Source organism: Micropterus salmoides, unplaced genomic scaffold (assembly GCF_014851395.1).
Source record: "Micropterus salmoides isolate LMB-PRFRI ecotype aquatic unplaced genomic scaffold, ASM1485139v1 Ms_hic_scaffold_2, whole genome shotgun sequence".
NCBI lineage: Eukaryota > Metazoa > Chordata > Actinopteri > Centrarchiformes > Centrarchidae > Micropterus > Micropterus salmoides.
This window is the reverse complement of record NW_024041150.1, coordinates 34,902,201-34,923,913: the sequence shown is the minus strand read 5'-3', so window position 1 is coordinate 34,923,913 and position 21,713 is coordinate 34,902,201. Positions and strand designations below refer to the sequence as shown.

General features: G+C 39.2%; 1 protein-coding gene across 1 annotated transcript in view; it reads left to right on the top strand.

Moving 5' to 3' along the window:
• Positions 1–21,713, top strand: part of LOC119912591 (tumor necrosis factor ligand superfamily member 10-like) — a 58,057-nt gene that overhangs the window by 6,469 nt on the left and 29,875 nt on the right. Inside the window, exon 2 of the mRNA XM_038731859.1 lies at positions 20,396–20,545. Within this exon, the coding sequence (XP_038587787.1) occupies positions 20,396–20,545 (150 nt within the window). The remainder of the gene's footprint in view (positions 1–20,395; positions 20,546–21,713) is intronic.

The following is a 21,713-nucleotide window of genomic DNA, read 5'->3' as shown; positions in this document are numbered from 1 at the left end:
TTCCTCCTAAAAACACGCTCATTTGCTTGGTATAATGCTTTGATGGCCTGTTTATGTTTGCAGACATATTCACAGGCACACACATATGTATTGGGAGACTTGTGGAGACATTTCCATGAGACACAGTGTTTTTGTCTTTGCACAGACCTGAATGCACGCTCGGTTTTGTCATGGCCAGGTCATTTGGATGTGGATGAAAAGAACAGGCGGGATCACAGGAAAAGAGAGGGGAGAGGAAAAAGTGGGCATGAGAGTTGAAAGAGATAAAAGCGAAGAGGAGGGGAGGGGGACGACGACAGGAGGAGATGATAATGATGATACATGGACATAAAAGAGATGAGCTCCATAAAAATACACAACAGTATTCAGTAGTTATGGAAGAGGACTCATAAATTTGGGGAACTCACACGAGACAGATTAAAAACAGAATGACCCAAACTATTCTGACATTTAATGCATGGATCAAGCTCCAAAAGCACTGGATCCTCCACATTTAGTTTCTGAAATACTGGAAAGCTTCAGTTAGAGCCAAAGAAGACATAATGCCAATGTTTTCACAAGCTGAGAAATACTCAAATGGGCAAACTGAAATTCGTGTGTACAATTGAAACAGTGAAAAATTAGACTAACTTTTTGATTTTAATGTATTCAACTCTAAAATCAGGAATTCGAGAGGTTAAAGTTTAGCAAGTATCCCTTTCATTTTACAACAAAAAGTCTTCCCAATAATGGGAAGAGGGTAAAAACGACAACACGCCACTTTTATAATTAGTTTTTGCACGGATTAAACAGTACACACAATATCTATATCTAACGTGTTAGTAAGAGGTGCTGGTAGGTGGATTTTGTTGCATTGGAAAGAAACAAACTAGCTGTTTATGCTGCTGGAAGTGTTTTCATATTTACTGTGGGGACACGTGAGTGACATCAATATATTCATCTAATTCTTGTCAAGAAGGCAAATAAGTTGTTTCCCAAAATGCTGAACTATTCCTTTAATATATTATTATTATACTGTGTTGTAAAGTGGAAGAACTCAGGAAACCGGATTATTTTCTACTTCTTAGCAAAATATCATGCAATTTTAAATTTGCTGTAATTTTAAATGTAGCTGCACACGACACCCACGTAGAAGCCAAATTTATCATCGCAGACAACTCAGATGTTTAAAATAACACTTCACTTGCCCATGTTACAAAAAATGTAAAGCCCCTCTGAGACCAAAATTTCTTGCACAAGAAATGATGTACCAAATAATAGTATTTCAGTTCTTATTAAAGCTGTCATGTTTCCTCACCACAAAAAGTGAAAAAGCATCTCAATAGTCACATAAATCTTTTAAGGAAGCAAAAGATGGACAGGGGAGAGGAGGGAGGAGCTTAAAGGAGAGCAGGAGAGGAGTCTGCTGCTAAACATTATCTGAAGTGGGACAGATATACAGACCCACCACGCACAGAGACACGTACGACCTTGGTTTAGCAGCGTGACACGTGAAAAGAGGATATTTGCGTTCCCACGTTGGAATGCTCATTAGGATGTGGCTACAGCTGTGGGGTGTGTGTGTGTGTGTGTGTGTGCCAACAGCTGGTGCTGCGCACTATCACTTTGTTTGCTCAGTCAACATGGCTATAAAGCGCTGATAAATTCAGTTCAGAAGATCTGAAGGGAATAAAGCTCTTAATAAACATCTACTTCAACATCTGGGAGCTGATATCATCGCTGCTAAACTTTTTATATACCTGGTGGCAATGTAATGTTGACTGTAGAGTCGGCTGAATTTCTGTTTTCTACATTTTCATATCCCTTTTTGTTAATCACTATCTCTGGCAGATTACACAGCAGTAATTTAACATACTGGATATCCATTTTTTTCTAATATAAGAGAAAGTTATACCTTTTTATCTTTATTTTTTTCAAACAAATAATATTAAGAAAGAAATGGAGATACAACTAGTGATTATTTTCATTATGAATTAATCTAAGGTTTGTTTTCTCTTGTAATCGATCGATTGGTCGATAAAATGTCAGGAAATAGTGACAAAATGGCCATCACAAGTTCTCAGAGCTTGGATATCAGAGAAAACTGAATTTAACAAACAGAAAATATTAATATTTGAGAAGGTAAAACCGGTAAATGTTTGCCATTTTTGCTTTAGAAATTAAACTGATTACTCGATTACAAAAATTGTTGAGGATTATTTTTCTGTTGATCAACTAAATAACTGGACTTCTAATCATATTGGCTTTAGAAAGAAAATCTAGTTTCAAAAATCTAGAAATTGTGTAACAGTTATTGATTAATAAAGGAGACATGAAAAGGAGGAAATAAATAGTTTTGTAGTTCGAGTTAGCATGAACAGTGGTATGTTTTATAAACTCACTCAAAAGATACAGAACTTTTACAGAGAGTTTTCCACCCGTGATCCGTTATCACGGCAGCAAGTGAGCCGCATGCCGGCTCGTTAATGACGTACAAACCAACATCTGCATCTGCACTGTTGCTTTACCTGGTTCATGTCTACCAAGTTTTTTACCAAGGGAAATCCATGCCAGTGAACCATGCCTTTATTAGATGACCGACTACGACTAGAATGAAACGTCCATCCAGATGTTTCATTGTAGACATCGCCCAACCCTAACTTGTATGAGTGCAACAATTTCTCAATAATTATGATGAGATGTATCAAAAAAACAAATAGCAGATATAATACCTCCTCCACAGTCAGAAACAACCAACAGTCTGGTCTTTAAGTACCTGAAACTGAGAGTGTTGGCACTGGATAAGAGTCCAGTCTTTTTTAGTATGTGTTAGTTAAACAATACAGACTTTCCAAAGTAATGGAGCCCATACACAAGCATTTACTCCCATATATATATATATGTCTGATAATCAAAAACCGATGCCTGTGCAAAATCGTCCAGTCTGGGTGAATAAAAGACTCCAGAAACTATTTCATAATGCTTGGCATTACTAGCAAACAGATGGTTAAAGATGTCTATAAATTGGACTTTCACCTCTGTGTTGACCTCCTACAACAAAATGTCCCTCCTCTTGTCTATCAATCTTCCCATATTTCCGATCTCCACTGTAAAGGCCTCCATATGGCTCCCATCATGTGGTAAGAAAATCCTTCACATACCTTCTATACATGGATTGTATCAAAGGAGAGGCAGAAGAGAAGCTGCTTTGCCCTGCTGGAACATGTCCAAATCAAACCAAAGCTAAAACCTTGAGTTTGGTGGAGTGTGACAAAAGAAGGCAAAAGGGGGAGAAATGAAAGTACAAAACACTTTTTGCAAGGGTTTTTGAAGACCAGAAGCAATGTTAATGTCAAAATTACAAACAAAATGGGACTCTCCACCAAAATCAATTGAAATTCTTTCAGGTTTAGCAGCTTTGAGGCAACATACACACACACACACACACACACACACACAGCTATTCGGTAAAGAGAGTATTAAACTTCTTGGGCTGAAGGAACTTAAACCATTTTAGAGACTAAACAATTAATCAAGAAAAATACTTGCAGATTATTTGATATTAATTGACAGCCATCAGTTCTGTTATGGGACCAGGCTTCAGTTATGTTTTGTAATGCTTTGAAAGTCACAGAAAAGAGAAAGCTCTTGAATGCCCCCCCTCCGTAGAAAAAAGGCATGTTAAATTAAGGTTTACACGTGAATGGCTGGTATCCAGTATTTGATAATAAGGTCAATAGTGGCTCATTACATTGGCAAAACAGTTTGTACACTGAACATAATTATAAACGCAACACTTTTGTTTTTGCCCTCATTCATCATGAGCTGAACTCAATGATCTAAGATCTTCTCTATGTACACAAAAGGCCTATTTCTCTCAAATACTGTTCACAAATCTGTCCAAATTTGTGTAAGTGAGCACTTCTCCTTTGTGTCCAGGTGTGGCATATCAAGATGCTGATCAGACAGCATGGGTATTGCATATATATAGGTGTACCTTAGGCTGGCCACAATAAAAGGCCACTCGAAAATGTGAAGTATAGTATATGTTCAACCCCTGTGTGTATACAATATATCTTGTATGTGCTGATTGTGTCTGTTTATATATACTGCCGTGTCCAAACAAAGGCGTGTGTGTGTGTGTGTGTGTGTGTGTGTGTGAGTGTGAGTGTGTGTGTGTGTGTGTGTTACCTGATTACGCAGTGGATGTTTGGATGGAAAGTTCTCAGTTGTTCTAACATGATCTATCCCTGGGAAATGGGCAGACATGTTCGTCCTGGCACAAGAAGGAGAGCTTGTTAGTGTCAGCCTGTCTACTCCAATGTTTTCCTCAAACACACTCACACTCTGTTGTGCTCTCTCTCCGATATCAGCTTTTTGACTCTTAACCCAGAAACAACCCTGCTGTACCTCTTTTAGCTCTCATTTCTGTACCGATTAAATAAGCACTCAACTCTTTCTCTCCCTAATTATCTCTCCCATCTTTTCACCCACTCTTATCCAACTTCTTGCCTGCCTAAACCTTGTGTTGGCCATCTCCTTTGTCTCTCTCATGTCTCACTGACCTGGAAAAAACTGTGGTTTTGGCTTTTAATGAAAGCCCATCGTTACCTATCATCATTGCTTTCATAGGACAAAAACCCCCACAATGAACATTATTGCCGATGTTCCACTTCCTCAGCTCTACACGTAGCTCCAGACTGTAGCTAAGTTTTGGCTTAGTGTCTCACAAAATAACACTGCCTTATTAGAAGCTTGCAAGTTTCTTGGACATGTGCAATCGCAGGTCATCCATGAATCAATGAATCAACCACTGATCACAGATTTGGCTTTGCCTGCAGCTGCTGAATGGAAAACTTTAATAAGAAAGGCTCTGGGAAAAGAGGTGAAATCATGAACCTGTCAGGAGGGCGGTCAAAGCGTCCCTAAGGCTGGGACTTCTAAATAATGTTATCATTTTCGGCAGAGATTTTGTCTGTTAAAAGTTGGATACGAGTATGGCTGAGAAAGCAGATGTTGGCTTGATTGCTCAATTACAGCACCCTAACAGCTCACCCATAGCTCTGACAGTTGGATGAACAAATCATTAAATTGATCATGTTTAGAGCTGCATCAGGGACAAGTAATTGTTTTGAAAAAGTCAATGCTTTTGATCTAAATCAAATACACGGAGACTTTCTAGAGGCAGCAAAGAAATGCTAACATGCTGTACTTGTACTTGGACAAAAGACAGACGTGCAATTCCAGAAATAGCTACTAGGATGTCTTGGCCTCTTGTAGTAGGAGATACAAATCTTGCATGAATGTTATGAAAACACGTGTCCAATCTAGCATTGTGTTTCTCAGCTAGCTCAAAAAGATCTCAGGCCTTGCTGCTTCCAAAATATTATGAACAGGAAGGGACAGTCGAGAAACATCTAGACTGTGACTGACAGAGATTTTTATAGCTTAAAAAGGATATTTTTGGACTGTAGTCACAAAGGTTTATTTTTAATTTATGTCCATTCCCTGATTTAGTGTTCCCCCTCATATTTCTGCAGGAACATAAATACAAAAAAATCTCATAAAATTCCTTGACATGCTAGAGACTAATTGTATTTAGGCACAGCGGTGCTTTGAGCTAAACGCTAAGGTCAGGATGGTAACTTGATCACAATGACAATGCTAACATGCTGACGTGTAGCAGGTATAATGTTTACTATCTTAGTCTAACATGTTAACGTGCTAGCATTTGCTAACCGGCACTAAACACAGTACAGCTGAGGCTTATGGGAGTTTGGGAGCATTAGAGGACGTTTGGTAATAAACCAAAGTATTGCACAAAGTTATTACAATGCATCCTGAGGGGACGTCTGTACAACATTTAATGGCAACTGACAAATCTTGGCTTTGTTCTGGAAGATCTGAGAGCATATTTCCTCATAAAGTCAAATCACAACCAAGACCTTCTCATGTGGCGGAAGAAGTTTAGTTGTCATTAAGAACTGGAATAAGGACACCATCCTGCTTTAGATTCTCGGTGAGGTGAAGGCATTTGGAAGCAACATAATAATTGTAATAAATAATAAAAAGAATCCCATCAGTTTAGATCGCAAACAGATTCTTTGGCCTTTAAGAGTTGGCACGTGTGTGAGCTGGCAGCGAAGGCCGCATTCAACACTTCTCATGAGATGTTCAAGATGTTTCCCAACACGCTGCACAAATGCACAGTGATGGCCTTATTTGAAAGGGGTAATATGAGCATGTCATCAAATAGCAGCCGCTGAGAAGGCTTGTGGCAGGGTCATGCTGGTGTGGCTTTGAATTGCATTTCATGCAGTCCATCTGGTTTTACCTAATATGGCTGGATTGATCCAAGTCATGACTCAAATGAGACGCTCAATGTAAATAAAATGTTTAATTCTGGAGAAAACTTGTGGGATGCATCCTATTGAGATTTTCCTGTCATCAAGAAATGATAAATGCTATACAAACTGCACACTTATTCACCATTATTTATTGTTTCTAGTCGCTTATCAGGATTTAAAGCTCATTTCTTAGTAAGCAATCTGAACCTAATCATTATTTCAAGGATTTGTAGCCTCGGGATCATTCACAGCGGTAGAGACAACTCATGATAACCTTTGACCTTCTCGTCAAGCACAGGAAATAAAGCAAAAGTCTTTCACGTGTGGTCATCTTGACCATCACCTGCAGTGCTGGCACGTCTAATAAATATTTAAACTGTATATTACAGTGGAGAGTTTAACCTTGGTGGGGGGGTTTTCAAGTGAAAAGGCTTTACTTTAATAAAAAGGCTGGTTCACACGTCTACAATTATCCTCAAAGCAAGTTAATAAAAAAAAAAACAGAACTCACAATTGGACAACCGCTGATGATAGAAATCCTTTTACAGTTGCATAAGCAGTCCTCTCTAATTATATCATAGGAGAGACGATACATTTTCATTGTTCATTTAACATCTTACCTATAAGTGAGTGAAGTGTTTTTAAGCGGATGAATCACATGTAACTCAGGAAACCTCTGTCATCCAATTAATACTGAGTTTTATGTATACAATGTGCATGCACATACATAAGACAGCATAAATTCCTTGCATATTAAGTGTTTTGTGTATGTTATTTTGTAGAAATAGCTGCAGAGCAAATAATGGGCTTTGTTTTGGTACAGTGGCTATAAATAAAACTACACATAAAATGAGCTAAATTCATGATTAAGGACATTTATTTCAGGCAAAACTATAAGACATTTATATCTAATATTAGATATATTCTCCCCAGTTAGATCACATAGCTCTCATATTTGCTTGCTGTTGTGCTTTGTATGAGGAAGTGTGGAGAGCGCATTCCCAGAAATCGTCAGTTTACCATCAGCAACTTATCTCCCAGAACAGTAGCTACACAGGCAGGCACATGCACGTATGCATTATGACACACAGAGGTGATATCATTGCACCTACACTTCAGCTATTTCAGCTTGCAAATTATTTCTTTCTTCACAATTTAAAGAAGTAGGTATTCATTTACATAAAAAAGGTCATACAGCTCATTTAAAAAAATATCTTTTGCACTGGATAGCGTTGGCCTCTTCTGGTTCAGCCCTTTTTCTATTTTCTAACAATATCTTTGAAAATAATCCTAACCTTTGTCTTTAAAAATAACCTTTTCAGCCATTCAAAGAGCCCACTTTCCATGTTTTTTCCATTCTTGTGGGGACGTCTGGACCCCACCAGAGAAAACAGCTACATTTTGCACCAGTACAATAACACTTGTGAAGGCCTCACTTGAGTCATACTTGCTCACCACCTCCACACGCAAAAACACATTCACAGACACACTTGCCCACCCATGCTGGACCTGCCCACCCACAGGCTCCTAGAGGACCCCACAGCAGCTTGCTGACCTAAACTTTGCCTCATTTATCAACGTCATTGTGTATTCTTCGGTGAGGCCTTTACTTCAGCCTTACTTTGTTTACATTTTCTTCACTTTAATTTTCCCAAATGCAGTCCATACTACAATCACCCAGTAGTGGAAAATATAATCTTGAATTTAGGCGTAATTGCATGAAGCAGACTTGCTCATTGGATGAAGCTAAAACCAGTTGTCTGGAGGTTGCTTGAGGTAAAAGTACACACCAGGCCTGCAAATGATGTCCAGCTGTTCGCCTAATTTAGATTGGTTGTCATGTAGCAACCATTATTATGCTCATTTTCTATTGCTAGTTGTGTCCGAATTTTGGGGCTGGCATAGCAGTCCACATGTCTAGACAGATTACATCAATGATCACGTGCCGACGGGTCAAACGGACCAAGAAAGCTTTCTTTTGTCTGAAATTGTTTGGAGGGTTGCCAAGGATTAATCTCATTCTCATCACTTTTTAGTCTTGAAATGTAATGTGACTACTTAATATTTACCAGGTATCTGTGTTCAAGTCACCAATCATTGGTAAATATTTCACATGGACAGTTGTTCTTGATCTTGGCTTGACTGTAAGGCCTTACAGATAAGTAGAAGTCATACTGATATATTGATATGTAAGTTACAAATCACATTTTAGAAGATTATCAGCTGGCATTGGAATTTTGGAGCCATTTGAAGGCATTTTCCTGGTGCAGTTTGACCATTTTATTATGACACTTTCAGAGCCTGCACTGTTCAGAAGAACCAACCTCTGATCACAGCTCATTTCTCATCCTTTAAAATCCTTCTCTGTCTCTAACTCAGTCTGCCTCGAGCGTTTCCGTGGATATGCGTGCACAGGTAACTGAGACAAACTGGAAAGTCCTGACCTGTTCTCGCTCTTTTCTTTACGTTTCTCTTCCCCATTCTAAGCCAGATGAGACGAGAACCAGAAACTTAAACCTTGGAACGGGAGCAAAAGTTTATAGTGACTCTTAATTTCTCAATGCCCCTAACTTAGATAACACGGCTCACACTCCCATAAACAACTCCCAATAAACTCTGAGATACCCACAGAGAGTCTGTGCCTTTATCAAAACTAATCTTAACTGCTCTTTTTACCCAACAGTAACATTCTCGATTGTTTTAATAATAATAATAATCCTTATTTGTAGAGCACTTTTCAAAAACAAGTTACAAAGTCCTTTAACAAGTGTAAAGAATAATACAAAAAAGATAAGAGCATGAAAATTTAATATAAAATTAGTAAAATACAATAAAATAAAAGGGATAAAATAAAGTCAAATAAGATCGGGAAAGGCTCTCCTATAAAAGTATGTTTTAAGAAGGGACTTAAAAGAGTTCACCGACTCAGCCGACCTGATTTCCTCGGGCAGGCTGTTCCAGAGCCTCGGGGTCCTGACAGCAAACGCTCTGTCCCCTTTAGTTTTCAGTCGAGACTCTGGAACAGACAACAGACCTCTGCCCGAGGATCTCAAGGTACGTGCTGGTGCGTATGGGACTAAAAGGTCAGAAATATAACAAGGCGAGAGGCCATGAAGAGCTTTAAAAGTGATCAATAGAATTTTAAAGTCAATTCTAAAACATACTGAGAGCCAGTGTAATGAAGCTAAAATAGGAGTAATGTGGTCATATTTCTTTGTTCTGGTTAAAAGCCTGGCAGCTGAGTTTAAGGAACAAGGAAGTTAAAAAGAGAAAGAAATCACCGGAATATCAGCAGGCAGGTCCACCCCGCTTTTGTACGTCTTTAAACTTTATTTAAACTGGATGGAATCCAAAACAACAAAATTGACAAAGAGAGGTCATAGTTCCACACGCACAGGCAGGGAGTGGTATTCTGCTGTCTCGCTGTGGGGTTGTGTGCACTATCACGAACACTGGCACATGTGCAAACATCACTTACCAGCATCACTTACAGCATTCCTCATCTCACAGGAAAGCTAACAAACAAACACACACTGCACAGGACACAAAGCAAGGCAGCAGACGATCTTGTGGACAGAATGCAAGGACCATATAGAATCTGGTTTGTTTGCTATGATTTAAAGCTCCAAAGGGGGCTTTGAGCAGGGAGTTAGGAAGACTTCAGTAGCCAGATATCATAGCATGTCAAATTGTGAACGCTTCAGACTTAAATGTAGTCTTGTTAGTGGATGATGGGATAGTTTTAGTTGAAATATGTGGGATGTGTTTTCTTTTCCTTGCTCCCGTTTGTCTGTATCCGTGCATGGAAAGTACCTGACCAAAATGTGTGTACCTGACACCAACATTAATGTGGTCAAACAGGTCAAATCTATGGCACCTCACAGTGTCAACAGATTGCTTTCCTTCATGTTATAATGTTTAATATCGGCTGATAAGATTTGTCTATGTTTCTCTGAACATGCAGGGATGCTGTCTTTAGCTTTTTCATGTTCATACAGCTACTTAGATACACAGATAAAAGTGTAATTTAATTTGTTTTACAGTAAATCTGTTCCTGTGTAGTTCTATTTTCAGGGAATATGTAATATCTGTCTTTCTTTTCTGCACCCTTTTCCGAACAACAACGAGGTAAAACAACTCATCCAACAAGGGCTTTACCTCTAGCTACAGCCACAACTACTGCTTACATGTGCAGCGATAAAATGTTGATTGTTTAAATGCAGAGAGATATATGGAGTCTTTTGTCCCTTTTACTGTATATTCTGTACTGTGCGCTGTGCACATCAGGCTCTGTTATATTCTTAAGGTATATATATATCTGCATGTACTTTGTCACAGAGACAAATTATTTTTCTTTGATTGTGTGGTGATTAAAAATCACGGTTTTTCAAGAAAGACCAGTCTCCTCATTTTAAAATTACCTTTAAAGCTACAATCAGAGCAGCAATTTGAAGGTTGTGTGTAATCCATCAGCTAAATACACACTCATTAATGTCTAACGAGCAGAAACCAGAGTTCAAAGAGACAGTGTTTAGAGTGAGGCTATTGTGAGAGAGAAAGGAAGTCCTGAATATGTGAGTTTCTGGAAACAGTGTGATTGAAATGCATGTAGAGCAGAAATGTAAGCAGAAATCCATTCCTTGTTCATAAAGCAGGTTATTTCACTGCACTCTGGAAGCGAGGGTCAACTAAATGCCTAAAATGAGGTGTGAAATAGTGATACTGCCCTACCATCGCACATGACTCAGCATCTTGTTATTTTGATTGTTTCGGGGGGTTTTCAACTCATCACAACACTGTTTTTGTATTAAATAAGTATTGTCTTGACCTCGACAAAGGCAACTCATCTCTACAAATGAAAAAAGGGCACCTGCGTCTGTTATCAGGAGACATTTACAAAGACCAAACATACATTCCCAGATGACTGGCGTTTCAAGGAAAGACAAGTGAGCCATTGAGAAGGAGGAAAGAGGAGGTAGAGTTCGGAAGTTGAGGATCAGTTTTGGTGGTTTCTAATCACCTTCAGGCCAGGGCCAGGACTTCCTCATATTTCATGATGAACAGCGATTTGAGGATACATTGTCAAACCCCGTTTATTCACAATGTCACTGTTTTTATACATCTGTGTGTGTATTATCGAGAGCAGTAGACTAAGCCTACATTTAAATTTAAGTACCATGTCACAAGCAATCAACAGAGAGGAGTATAAAGACGTATACCTACAGCACACACCAGTATAAGTTAGGTAGATGTTTCATTTGACATGTTTACTTAAAATGTCTCTGTCTTAGTCTACAGTTTGGTTCCTTTACTGAAGCAAACTGATGCTGGCATGTGAGGCAAGGCCAGCACGCATGTGGTTGCATGAACCCGTGTTAAAAAAGTGGTTTCTGTTCCTGAACCCTCTAATGATTGTGTCTTTGGCTCCAATTTTCAAAATACTTCCCTGAAATCTGTTCTGTATGTGTGTGTGGCTCTTTTCACTGCAGACAAAAACTTGGCATGCACTGTGAAGTGAGGTAGAAACACAGTTTATCCACTGGCCTTTATTCTGTACTCGTAAAATACCTTTGTGTACAGTTGGCAAAGACTCTGCCTGATCACTCTTTAACGTGATGGATAGCTGAGAAAGATGTTTGTCATTAAACAAATAGCAGCAGTGAATCAGACAGCTTTAACAAATAAATCAATGTCTACCCCATCCTGGCTGCCTGCCAGATACGCTGGAGCCCTGAAGGGACGATAAACCAGGAAAGACACACACAAACAGGCTGCACACCAACCTGCAGACACACATATGCATTTCCAGTACATACCATAACAAATCATGGACATAAAACCATAAACACACTTAAAAGCATGTACAAAAACGTGTTTTCAAATAAAAACTTAAATAGACACGTTCTCACCCTTGCACACACACCACACACTAAATTACCAGACGCTTGTATATTCATGCAAGTCACCAGGTTTAGGTGAAAAAAAAAACAACTATACGGAGTGTAGTTTTTAACGATGACCTTGGGCCAGTTTTCACAAAGAGAGTCAGAGTGCAGATTAAGAGAGCCAGATGGACTTGCCAAAGTGTCATCATAACAGTCAAATACTTGTTGCTTAAGTACAATGATAATAAATCAACAGCACACCCACCTCATAACAAATGTACCAGTGTTTATGACTATATAAGCTAAATCAGTTCAGCATGCGTTATACTCCAGGCCTCATTACAGCCAAGAACATAACTGCTAATCACAACACTGCAGCAATAAAAGGCTGAGGAAACATACAGTATGTTGCTATTTTTAAAGTAGGGACAGCAAGTATTTTCATTTTGCATGGTTTGGGGCTTCACAAGAGCTAGCCTAATAAACTGAACTGTCTTTTAATTTAACTGCATTCATTCACTTTGACATTGTGTTCATGTTAGCTGATTACCGTTTGGACGGGCCTTGGTCAACTTTCAGACGACTCACAAACTCCCAGAGCGAATACTTGAAAAGTTAATGCTTGTCACAACTATCAAAGAAATATGCCAAATGAGTTATTATTTACGTGAGTCGACTGACAACAATCTGTATAACTCGCTAGACTTCATGGATGTAGCTAGGTCGCTAGCTGTGTCAAGATGCCCATTATTTATCTAACCCACACACCCCTGAATGGCCCTCTGTTTCTCCTATTAACACAACACCAGACCTATTTTATTCACTTAACAAATCACAGACTTGGACACTGAACAAGTGAATCTGTAGTGGTGTCGATATGGGTCAAAACATTGGAGTGAATCCTTAGTTCAAGTGTTAGCGGTTCACCACCACAGGTGCTATGGTGTAACATGAGAGCATACATTACTTAGTCAAGACATTAAAACTTTTTTCTAGTGGTATTATCCTTCTTGGGCGGTGGTCCAGTGGTTAACACTGTCGCGAACAAAGTCGTGGGTTCAAACCCCAGTTGCCCTGGTCTTTCTGTGTGGGGTTTGTATGTTCTCACCATGCCTGCGTGGGTTCTGCTCCGGCTTTCTCCGACCATCCAAAGACATGCAGGCTAGGTTAATTGGTGTCTCTAAAATTGTCCTTAGGTGTGAATGTGAGTGTTTGTCTATGTGTACCCCGCCTTTCGCCCAATGTCAGCTGGGATTGGCTCCAGCCCCCCACAACCCTGTTCGCAGGATAAGCGGCTGATGATGGATGATCCTTGTTATCTTTACATTTTTGTTACTGTACTGTAGCAGACACATCACTAATCAACTTGATAATACTTTCTCACGATACACAGCCAGTTCCATCTAACACCTGCTAGAGCGCTTTCCACCTTCACAGGGCTGTGAGTTACACGGCAGGGTGTAACTCATCATGATGAAGCTGCCTCCGCTGTGCTGTACACTCCGCATGTTTTATTTCACATCTGAACGTGTGTATCCCCCTGCCTATGTGTTTGGGTAAAGGTCTCAGCTGTTATTTCACCCCGCTCTCTGTCTTGTCTGCTCAATCACAAAGCAGAGAAAGTATACTGAAATACAGCCAACTCCTTCCCCCTCTTTCCCTCAGTGTTTGCTGTTCATCCCCCAACACACACATACGCACTCTTGGCGCTCAGACCTCTGGCCTGCTGGATTTGAGTTACGTGGCCACCTTCTCCTCTTCCTAATCCCTTCAAATGAGAGTTTTGGACTGCCAAGAAACTCCCAGCACAGCACACACACACACACACACACACACACGCATACACAATATTGTAGCCGAGTTTCCAAGTGGACCTCTGAGATATTCTTTTCAGGGTTTGGTGTCCAGCGAGAGCCAAACAGACACTCACACACACACACACACACACAGTCAATCTATTGCACATACACACTGAGGATGCAGGCCACAGACACACGTAACACATATGAGCATGCACACACGCACACATATACACTCACACAGGGAGGGAACAGTGAAGCATTGTTCATTGCTTCCTGAGAGAGTCGGCATCGCGATCACAGGAGCTCTGTCAGCCTGGACCCTTCCTCTCTGAGCCCGGTCATCCAATTCAACATGGAGAGCCATGGGAGACCACATGTCCTCTAGCTAAGGGGATAAGGGATAAAAAGCTCATACATCACTCAAACATACGTGCATATGTGTGTGATTTCCAAAAGCAGACCAGCAGGGACTATCCCAGTTTAGCTCTCGTATCTGGAGAACAGTAGTTTGCTATAAATTATTAAAATTGAGGTTCAAAGCCCTAAAATAACATCCTGACAGTTTGAAGAACCTTTTCAAATGTTTTGCTCGTTTGGCTTCAGCAGCTCTGCAGCTCCATCACAAAACAATTTGGCAAGAAAAGTGATACCAAAAAATGAGGAATAGGAACATGATTTTATAAATACCCCATTTTATCATTTAATAAAATGGCCCAATCAATTCAAATCAAATGTTAAGATAAGATAATGTGTTCCTTTATTTATCCCCCATACGGGAAATTCAAATTCCCACAGCAGCATAGGGTAATGTAGTGCAAAGTAAGAAGAAGAAATTTAGTGATCATCAGGATAAAATATATAAAATATATACACATTAATGCTGTTGGGTATTGTGGTGTTGTGGAGGATGTACTGGGTGCTGTAGTTCAACAATGTAATTGAACAACATAAAAACTGCCTGAAATCAAACAGCATCAAAGAATAAGAAAAACATAACTAAGAATCTTTGAAGGTGTGAGAATCTTTGAATACTTAATGAATTGAACAAATTTCAGTCTGCAGGCTGATTGGAGGTCATATTACATAACCAAGGCACAGATAATTGTGTTTTCTTTAGTCCTAATCTTTTGGGAGTTATTAAGCAGTATCACTTTTTTATACAAACACTTGCTGACGCTTCTCCTCTGTAATCACTGATGTAATCCTCAATATTATATCGACATGGCTAAGTGTCCCTTTTGTCTTGAATGTCTTCTTGAGATTGTTTATTTAATTAAAAAAAACTTTAGATAACCTTATCTAACCTTAGCTAGCTGGTCTAGCTAATATTTTGGTTTTGCTAGTTAGCAAGTAACCATTTAACAAAACAAACAAAGTTTGTAGTTAGCCAACTAACAAGCTGATATAAGAAATCTTTACCAATGAATAAATCAGGATAGGTTGTCTGTTCCGACAACAGACAAACTAAACAAAGTCAAGGTCTTCAAATAAGGACGTCCTCCTTTAGCACAGCCGAATGTAGCAGGATGCTTTTGTCTTTAAATAGATATAGATATGGTAGTATACGTTTTTGAAGGGTTGTGTGGATGTAAATGGAAATCAACCCATTTTGTTGATCAGGAATGAGGACAGTGAATAAATAGAAATGAAACCAAATAATTTAAAAATGTTAAAAATACTGTGTGAAATCCTTGTTGAGGGGGTGTTGGAACCAAATATCGGTGACTGTCCACGTAAAATCCTATTTAAAGACTCTTTCAACCATCTGAGCCAATATCATACTTAGGCATTCAGCCTAAGTTAACAACACAACAGAGAGTTACATCAGATCGTGTGTGTTGCTGAATGTTTTTCGCATGTGTTAGCCTGCGTTTGGCTGCATAACGGGCCCAAAGGACTCGTTGCTTAAGAGCCAAGGGAAGGACAAGTCATCATTGTCAACGCACTGAGAAAATACGCTGCTCAGGGGACAAGTTACAGGGACGAGAATTTAAGAGCTGCTATGCCCTTTGTGAAGAGTAGAGTATGTTGTTTTAAAGAAAAACAGCACAACTGCAGAGTAGAGTTTGGCATACGAAGATTACGATTCCTCTTAAGACATTAAGTCTTTATGACTAAGTCTTTGTCAGAAGTAATTTCTATGAAAACGCAAAGGAGACATGAGGTTTTACAATTCTAACAGCCGAGGCCGACCTCCTGTGACCTTATTGATTTGTTAAAGCTGAGTCATCTGGGTGTAACTAATGGGGCCGGTTTTGCAAATTATCGGGATTTGGCTAAGTGCAGTCAGAACTTGGCAAAGAGAAACTGCTGTCAAAGGAGCACTCAGGAGAAGCGAGAGAAGGAGGGTCTTCTTCTAACTGTTCATGTTTAAAACCTCTGGAGCAGTTCCAGCTGCATGCTCCCAGGGCATGACAATGATGTAGTGGTCTCCCATCTCCGGAGGCTTACATGTCTCTACTGGTTTACGAATCTTCACATTTTTATTGCTTTCCAACAGTTTTACTAAACCAAAAACACAATGAGTACCAGAAATAACTGATAAAATCACTTATAAAGATCTAATTTAAGTTCAATGGCCTCAGAAAGAGGGAGAGATATTGTTATGATGCCAGTCAGTGACAGTAACAGTCATGTGAGAGGAATGAAAGATGACCAACTGCACAGCAAAGCGAGTCGACAGAGCTGTAGGATTTGGCTTACGGGCTTTTAGTAGGCCCAGAAAGTTGAAAATGAAAGATCCTGCAGAGAGACCAAACCAGCTTGGCTCCATCGTGCTGCTGATTTGCAGCTACAGCTGGACACCAGACTGTTTGAGAGCCATTACATTAAAATTATTGCTTTTAAATGAGGGTAAATCAAACTTACTGAGTGCTTTAAGTCTCTAGGTAGTATTTCCAGTGTGATAAAAATCTTACTGAGTTGTTTAACCATGAAAGCCTTTTTTTTTTTGTGCCACGCTGGCGGTGGCTCTAGGTATGGCAATGTCTGTCGATCCAATACTTTAGTCTAAACTGAAGCATCTTAACCATCGGATGGATTTCCATTCAATGTGGTACACATGTCTAGAGGGTGAATCCTTATCACTTGTGATCCCCTTTCCATCTAGTGCCACCAATAGGTTAATATTTGTAGTTTTAAGCAAAATGTCTGTTGGATGGGTTGCTATTGAAATTTGGTGCCAGCATTAATTTCTCTCATCTGGATGAATTCCACTAACTTTGGTGATTTGTCATCTAAACCCATCAAATGGCCATTTATTACATTTGTCCAATATTTTGGTTTATGCGGCAGTTTGTGTTTATACTAATTAGCAAATGCTAGCATGCTAAAGTAAGATTGGAAGCATCACACCTGTTGATGTTAGTATTTAGCTCAGAGCCATTTGCGCAATTGTAGACTCTTAGTCTTGAACTTGCTAATTCACAACCTTCAAACACACTCTGGGTGATTAAAACAAACGATGTAAATTGTCTTATTTGAATGTTATTTGAATTTATTGTCACTGGCCGGAAAATTTGCACTGCAAAACAATTTAAGAGTAAAACTTAACATGCAACAAATGGACTCAACAACAATGGCTGAAATAAGAAGAGGAAAGATGGTTTACTGACTTTATTTCGCATGAAACATTAAGAAATTAAATTATGTCTCACTTCTTTGTGCAGCTTAAACCCGGAGAAAAGAAAGTATATATATATATACGTGATGCTAATGTAACTCTGCATAGTTTAGTTTAGCCTCTGGCCTCGTCTCCATGTAGTAATGGAGCAGAAAGTTTTCTCTTAATCTTGTTTTTTGCTCAGCGCAGTGATGTGGATGGGATTTATCTCCTCACTAACATAGATGAGACACTCCCTACCGCCCCTGTCAAAACTTAATGGACCCACATGCACACACACACACACACACACACACACACACACACACACACACACACACACACACACACACACACACACACACACACGTACATGCTTTGTAAAGTCTAACCTTTTATTCTCACACACAAAAGACACTCCTCAATAACAATTAATCCTTCAACCAGAACCACCAAAGCAGGGAGTGTGTTTTGACAGAGGAGCAAGGAAGAAACGAAAGCCTAGTTTCACTCCATTTGTTGGGGTGAGCGAGCTCAGATCCACTCATGCTTGTGTGAACCTCCCCAACACTTCTGCCAGTTGTAGCTGTCATCACACACCCTTCGTCTCTGCCCAGACTCCACTGTCAGCAGTTTTTGTTAGGATGTGTCCTGATTGTATGCAGATGATATATAACAACCTACTGTGCTTCCTTTTCTCTTGTCGCAACACTGAAAGACAATGGGAGTTTTTAAGTTGCTTGGCAGGGGTGGAAAGTGTATTAATGCAAATACTACATGTATGCTACTTTATACTTTTACTCCACTACATTTCAGAGGGAGATTTTGAACTTTTTACTCTACCGCATTAACACTGACTAGTTTTATTTGAGATTAAACTGTGCATCAAACACAAGATTAGTTTATACATGATGACGCATTATCAGCTTCATCTCAATCAAGAACATTATAATATAACACAATGAAAGGCTAACATGCTTTTACTTGACCTTTACTTTCACTGGAGGTTTTTTTAATTTTGTTGAACTGCTACTACAATACCCCTGGTCCTTGGGGAACAAATAGCAGCTCAGAATATTCTGCTTCAAAATGAGGCTATAATAGGGAAGATTTTTCCATCCACTCTAAAAATAAAGCTTTAGATTTATAATGTTTGCCAAAACTAAATTATGATCCCAGGTGCAGAAATGTCTCTGCCAACAGGAAGAAATAAATCAAAACTTCAGAAGCAAATCCAGAAGAAAGCTGGACTTTCTAATATTAAATCTTTTGTCTTTCTCATTCCTTTTGTAAGAAAAGATCAAACACAGTTCTGCGTAGTTTACTGACATGTTACATGCTTTCTAGACATTTAGAGCAAGTTAGGAAAGCATTCTCCTCAGCTTTAAGCCCTTTGTATATTTGACCTTATTTGACATTACAAGCCTCCCAAAATTGACCTAAATCTAGATAGAAGCTTGTAACCAGATTGTGCATCAAGAGGAACATGTGCATCTAATTAGACTCATTATGATTGAATGATGTGAAGCCATTAAAGACATGAGTCATCCTTTTCAGGACAGGGCAACATGCAGAGACTATTGGGATGTGGCCCCACTCTTTAACAAAGAAACGTAACTTTTCTCGTAAGTAACCGTCCTTCCCGCTTGTTTTGAACTCATTTACACACACACACACACATAAAGGCAGCGACACACTGTTATCTTCACCAGGAACAGGATAATCCGCTCATGCATAAACATGGCCAGTATCTGTGAGAACAAAGAGGGACAACAAAGAAACAAGTAACAAGAAAGAAAGAAAAGGCAAAAGGAAGGCAGAAACCAAAGAGAAAGAGAGAGACTAAGGAAAGGGTTTCATTAGAAAACGGGGGTCAAGCAGAAAGAAATTAATAAAATTAAAGAACAGGGTTGAAGGAGTGCAGCTTTGTAATCTCTCTCTCCTCATCAGGGCTTGTTATAGAGTCATTAGCAGAGCTTTCAGACCGTGACGCTTACAACCTCCCTGAAGGGTACACACACACACACACACTTATACACATATAACTCTGCAGCCTTGGAGCTACCAGAGCCTCTCTCTACATTTCGGTTCCCAAAGATGTCTTATTCGACCCATGCTGCCCAAAATTACATGAAAACATGTCGAATTTCAGATGGAAGTCACTGGGGGAAAAACTATTCCCCCTTTTGCCTCAAAGGAATTGCTGATTTAATTGTCTCTTATTAGATGTCTCGATATGGATGTACTACTGGATGTATGTATGTGTGGCTCAGTTCGGTTCACTCCAGGAGAAACTCTTCAGTAAGCCCCTACATGCATGCAGAGTTGTTACATAAGGAGTTGAGTTTCAGCTGCCTGTTCCAGCGGCACATGTGCCAAAACATTTAGGTTACATTTGGTCTCAGAGTTGCTTCATTCCCAGTTTCAGAATGGTCATATAAAGTCTATGATGTGTTTAGGTTATTAGATTATTTCATTTTTTATTAATTTTATTTAATTACGTTACTGTGATTGTCCATGTGGGCCACAGTAACGATGCAATGTAAATTTCCTACAAAATTTAAATTGATCTGAATATTCTGTACGTGGGAGCACCAGCAGTTTTTGAGATTCAGTCAGTTTATATGGATCAGTTCACAGGCTGCATTGTAGTACTTTTACTGTATATCAGTCAGTGCAAGACTATAAATGTCCTGCTGAGATATGTTCAATTAAATAACTTACGTTTTTAACCCTTTATGTACATACCCCTGGTGATCCTGATGTGTGTTTGTTCTTTAGGTGCGAAGCCAGGGTGTCACAGAGGAGCTGAAGTGTCTGAGTTTACTGAACGCTCTGGATAAGGACCAGGACATCCCCGACCAGCTGGCCCAGCTCTTCGGAGAGCCCTGCATCAAACTGGCCGAAGGCATCAAAGCATACATCTCCAAGGTAAGAAAAATAAATTTAAAAACCAAGATTATTGCCATTCAGAATATATACAGTACAGGGTTTCATGTTTTTACTTCTGTATTTGTTATGGAGGAAGACACTCTAGTTTATCACTACTGATTTATGATAAAACCACCTAAAACATTATAGTTTTGTAGAAAAAAATGGCTTTTAATGGTAAATAACCTCTATGGTATTGGAACATTGGTATAGCTTTCTCCAGGAAATAATTTCCCAGTGGTTGACATCATTTACGGAAGAAACTCTCACACACACACACACACACACACATAAAAGAAATGTTCTTTAGCCACTAATAATCCACAACCAATCAGAATGGAGAACTGATCCGTCAATAGGAGGCTATATCATAAGAAAAACAGTGGCGAAATCAACAATGCCATAAAAATGAATGAAAATATCTGTGTACATTATAACAAGGAAGGCAGTCAATTAAATTGTTGAATTTTGAATTGTTGCTTCGTTTATACCACACCTACATTCTGAATTATCTACAATGTTGATAAAATCCAGACTATAATTTTTAACCCCTAAATTTTATATTTTGGATATTAACCCTAAATGAGCATGTATGCTGCAGCTGCTCAGTTACAGTGAGCTGAGAAACATCTGTGGGGACTGATGCTGAACTGAGACTAATTGGGCGTATTTGTCATTGTAATAAAGAACCCTTCAGCTGCGAGGGAGTAACACTCAAATACATGTGTATGCAGGGCACATGTGTGTTGAATTAAACAAACTGAAGTCCTAATGTGACACCATCTCTTGCAGAATATTTACCTCAGACACATACAGTATGTCCAACAAAATGCTGAATTTATTGAGTGATGAGATTCAGGTCCCAGAAGAGATGAAATGAACTCATCAAATGTGTGGCTGTTATGAGAGAGTCTAAGATTTTTGACTGTTTCAAGGAATTCATTGGTGGCTTATTAAAAACCGCCGATTGTTTGTAATAATAATACTATATAATATGGTAATAATATAGTAATATTGTGGCAACTTTGTGGCTCTGTTTCAACGGCTCAATCGTCTAATTTCAAGCCGTGAACTTAAGTGTACCCTTGAAAAGTAAACGCATTAGATTAGATTAATCATATGAATGTAAACTGCAATATATGATGGATTGAGTGGAAGAGAACCATTT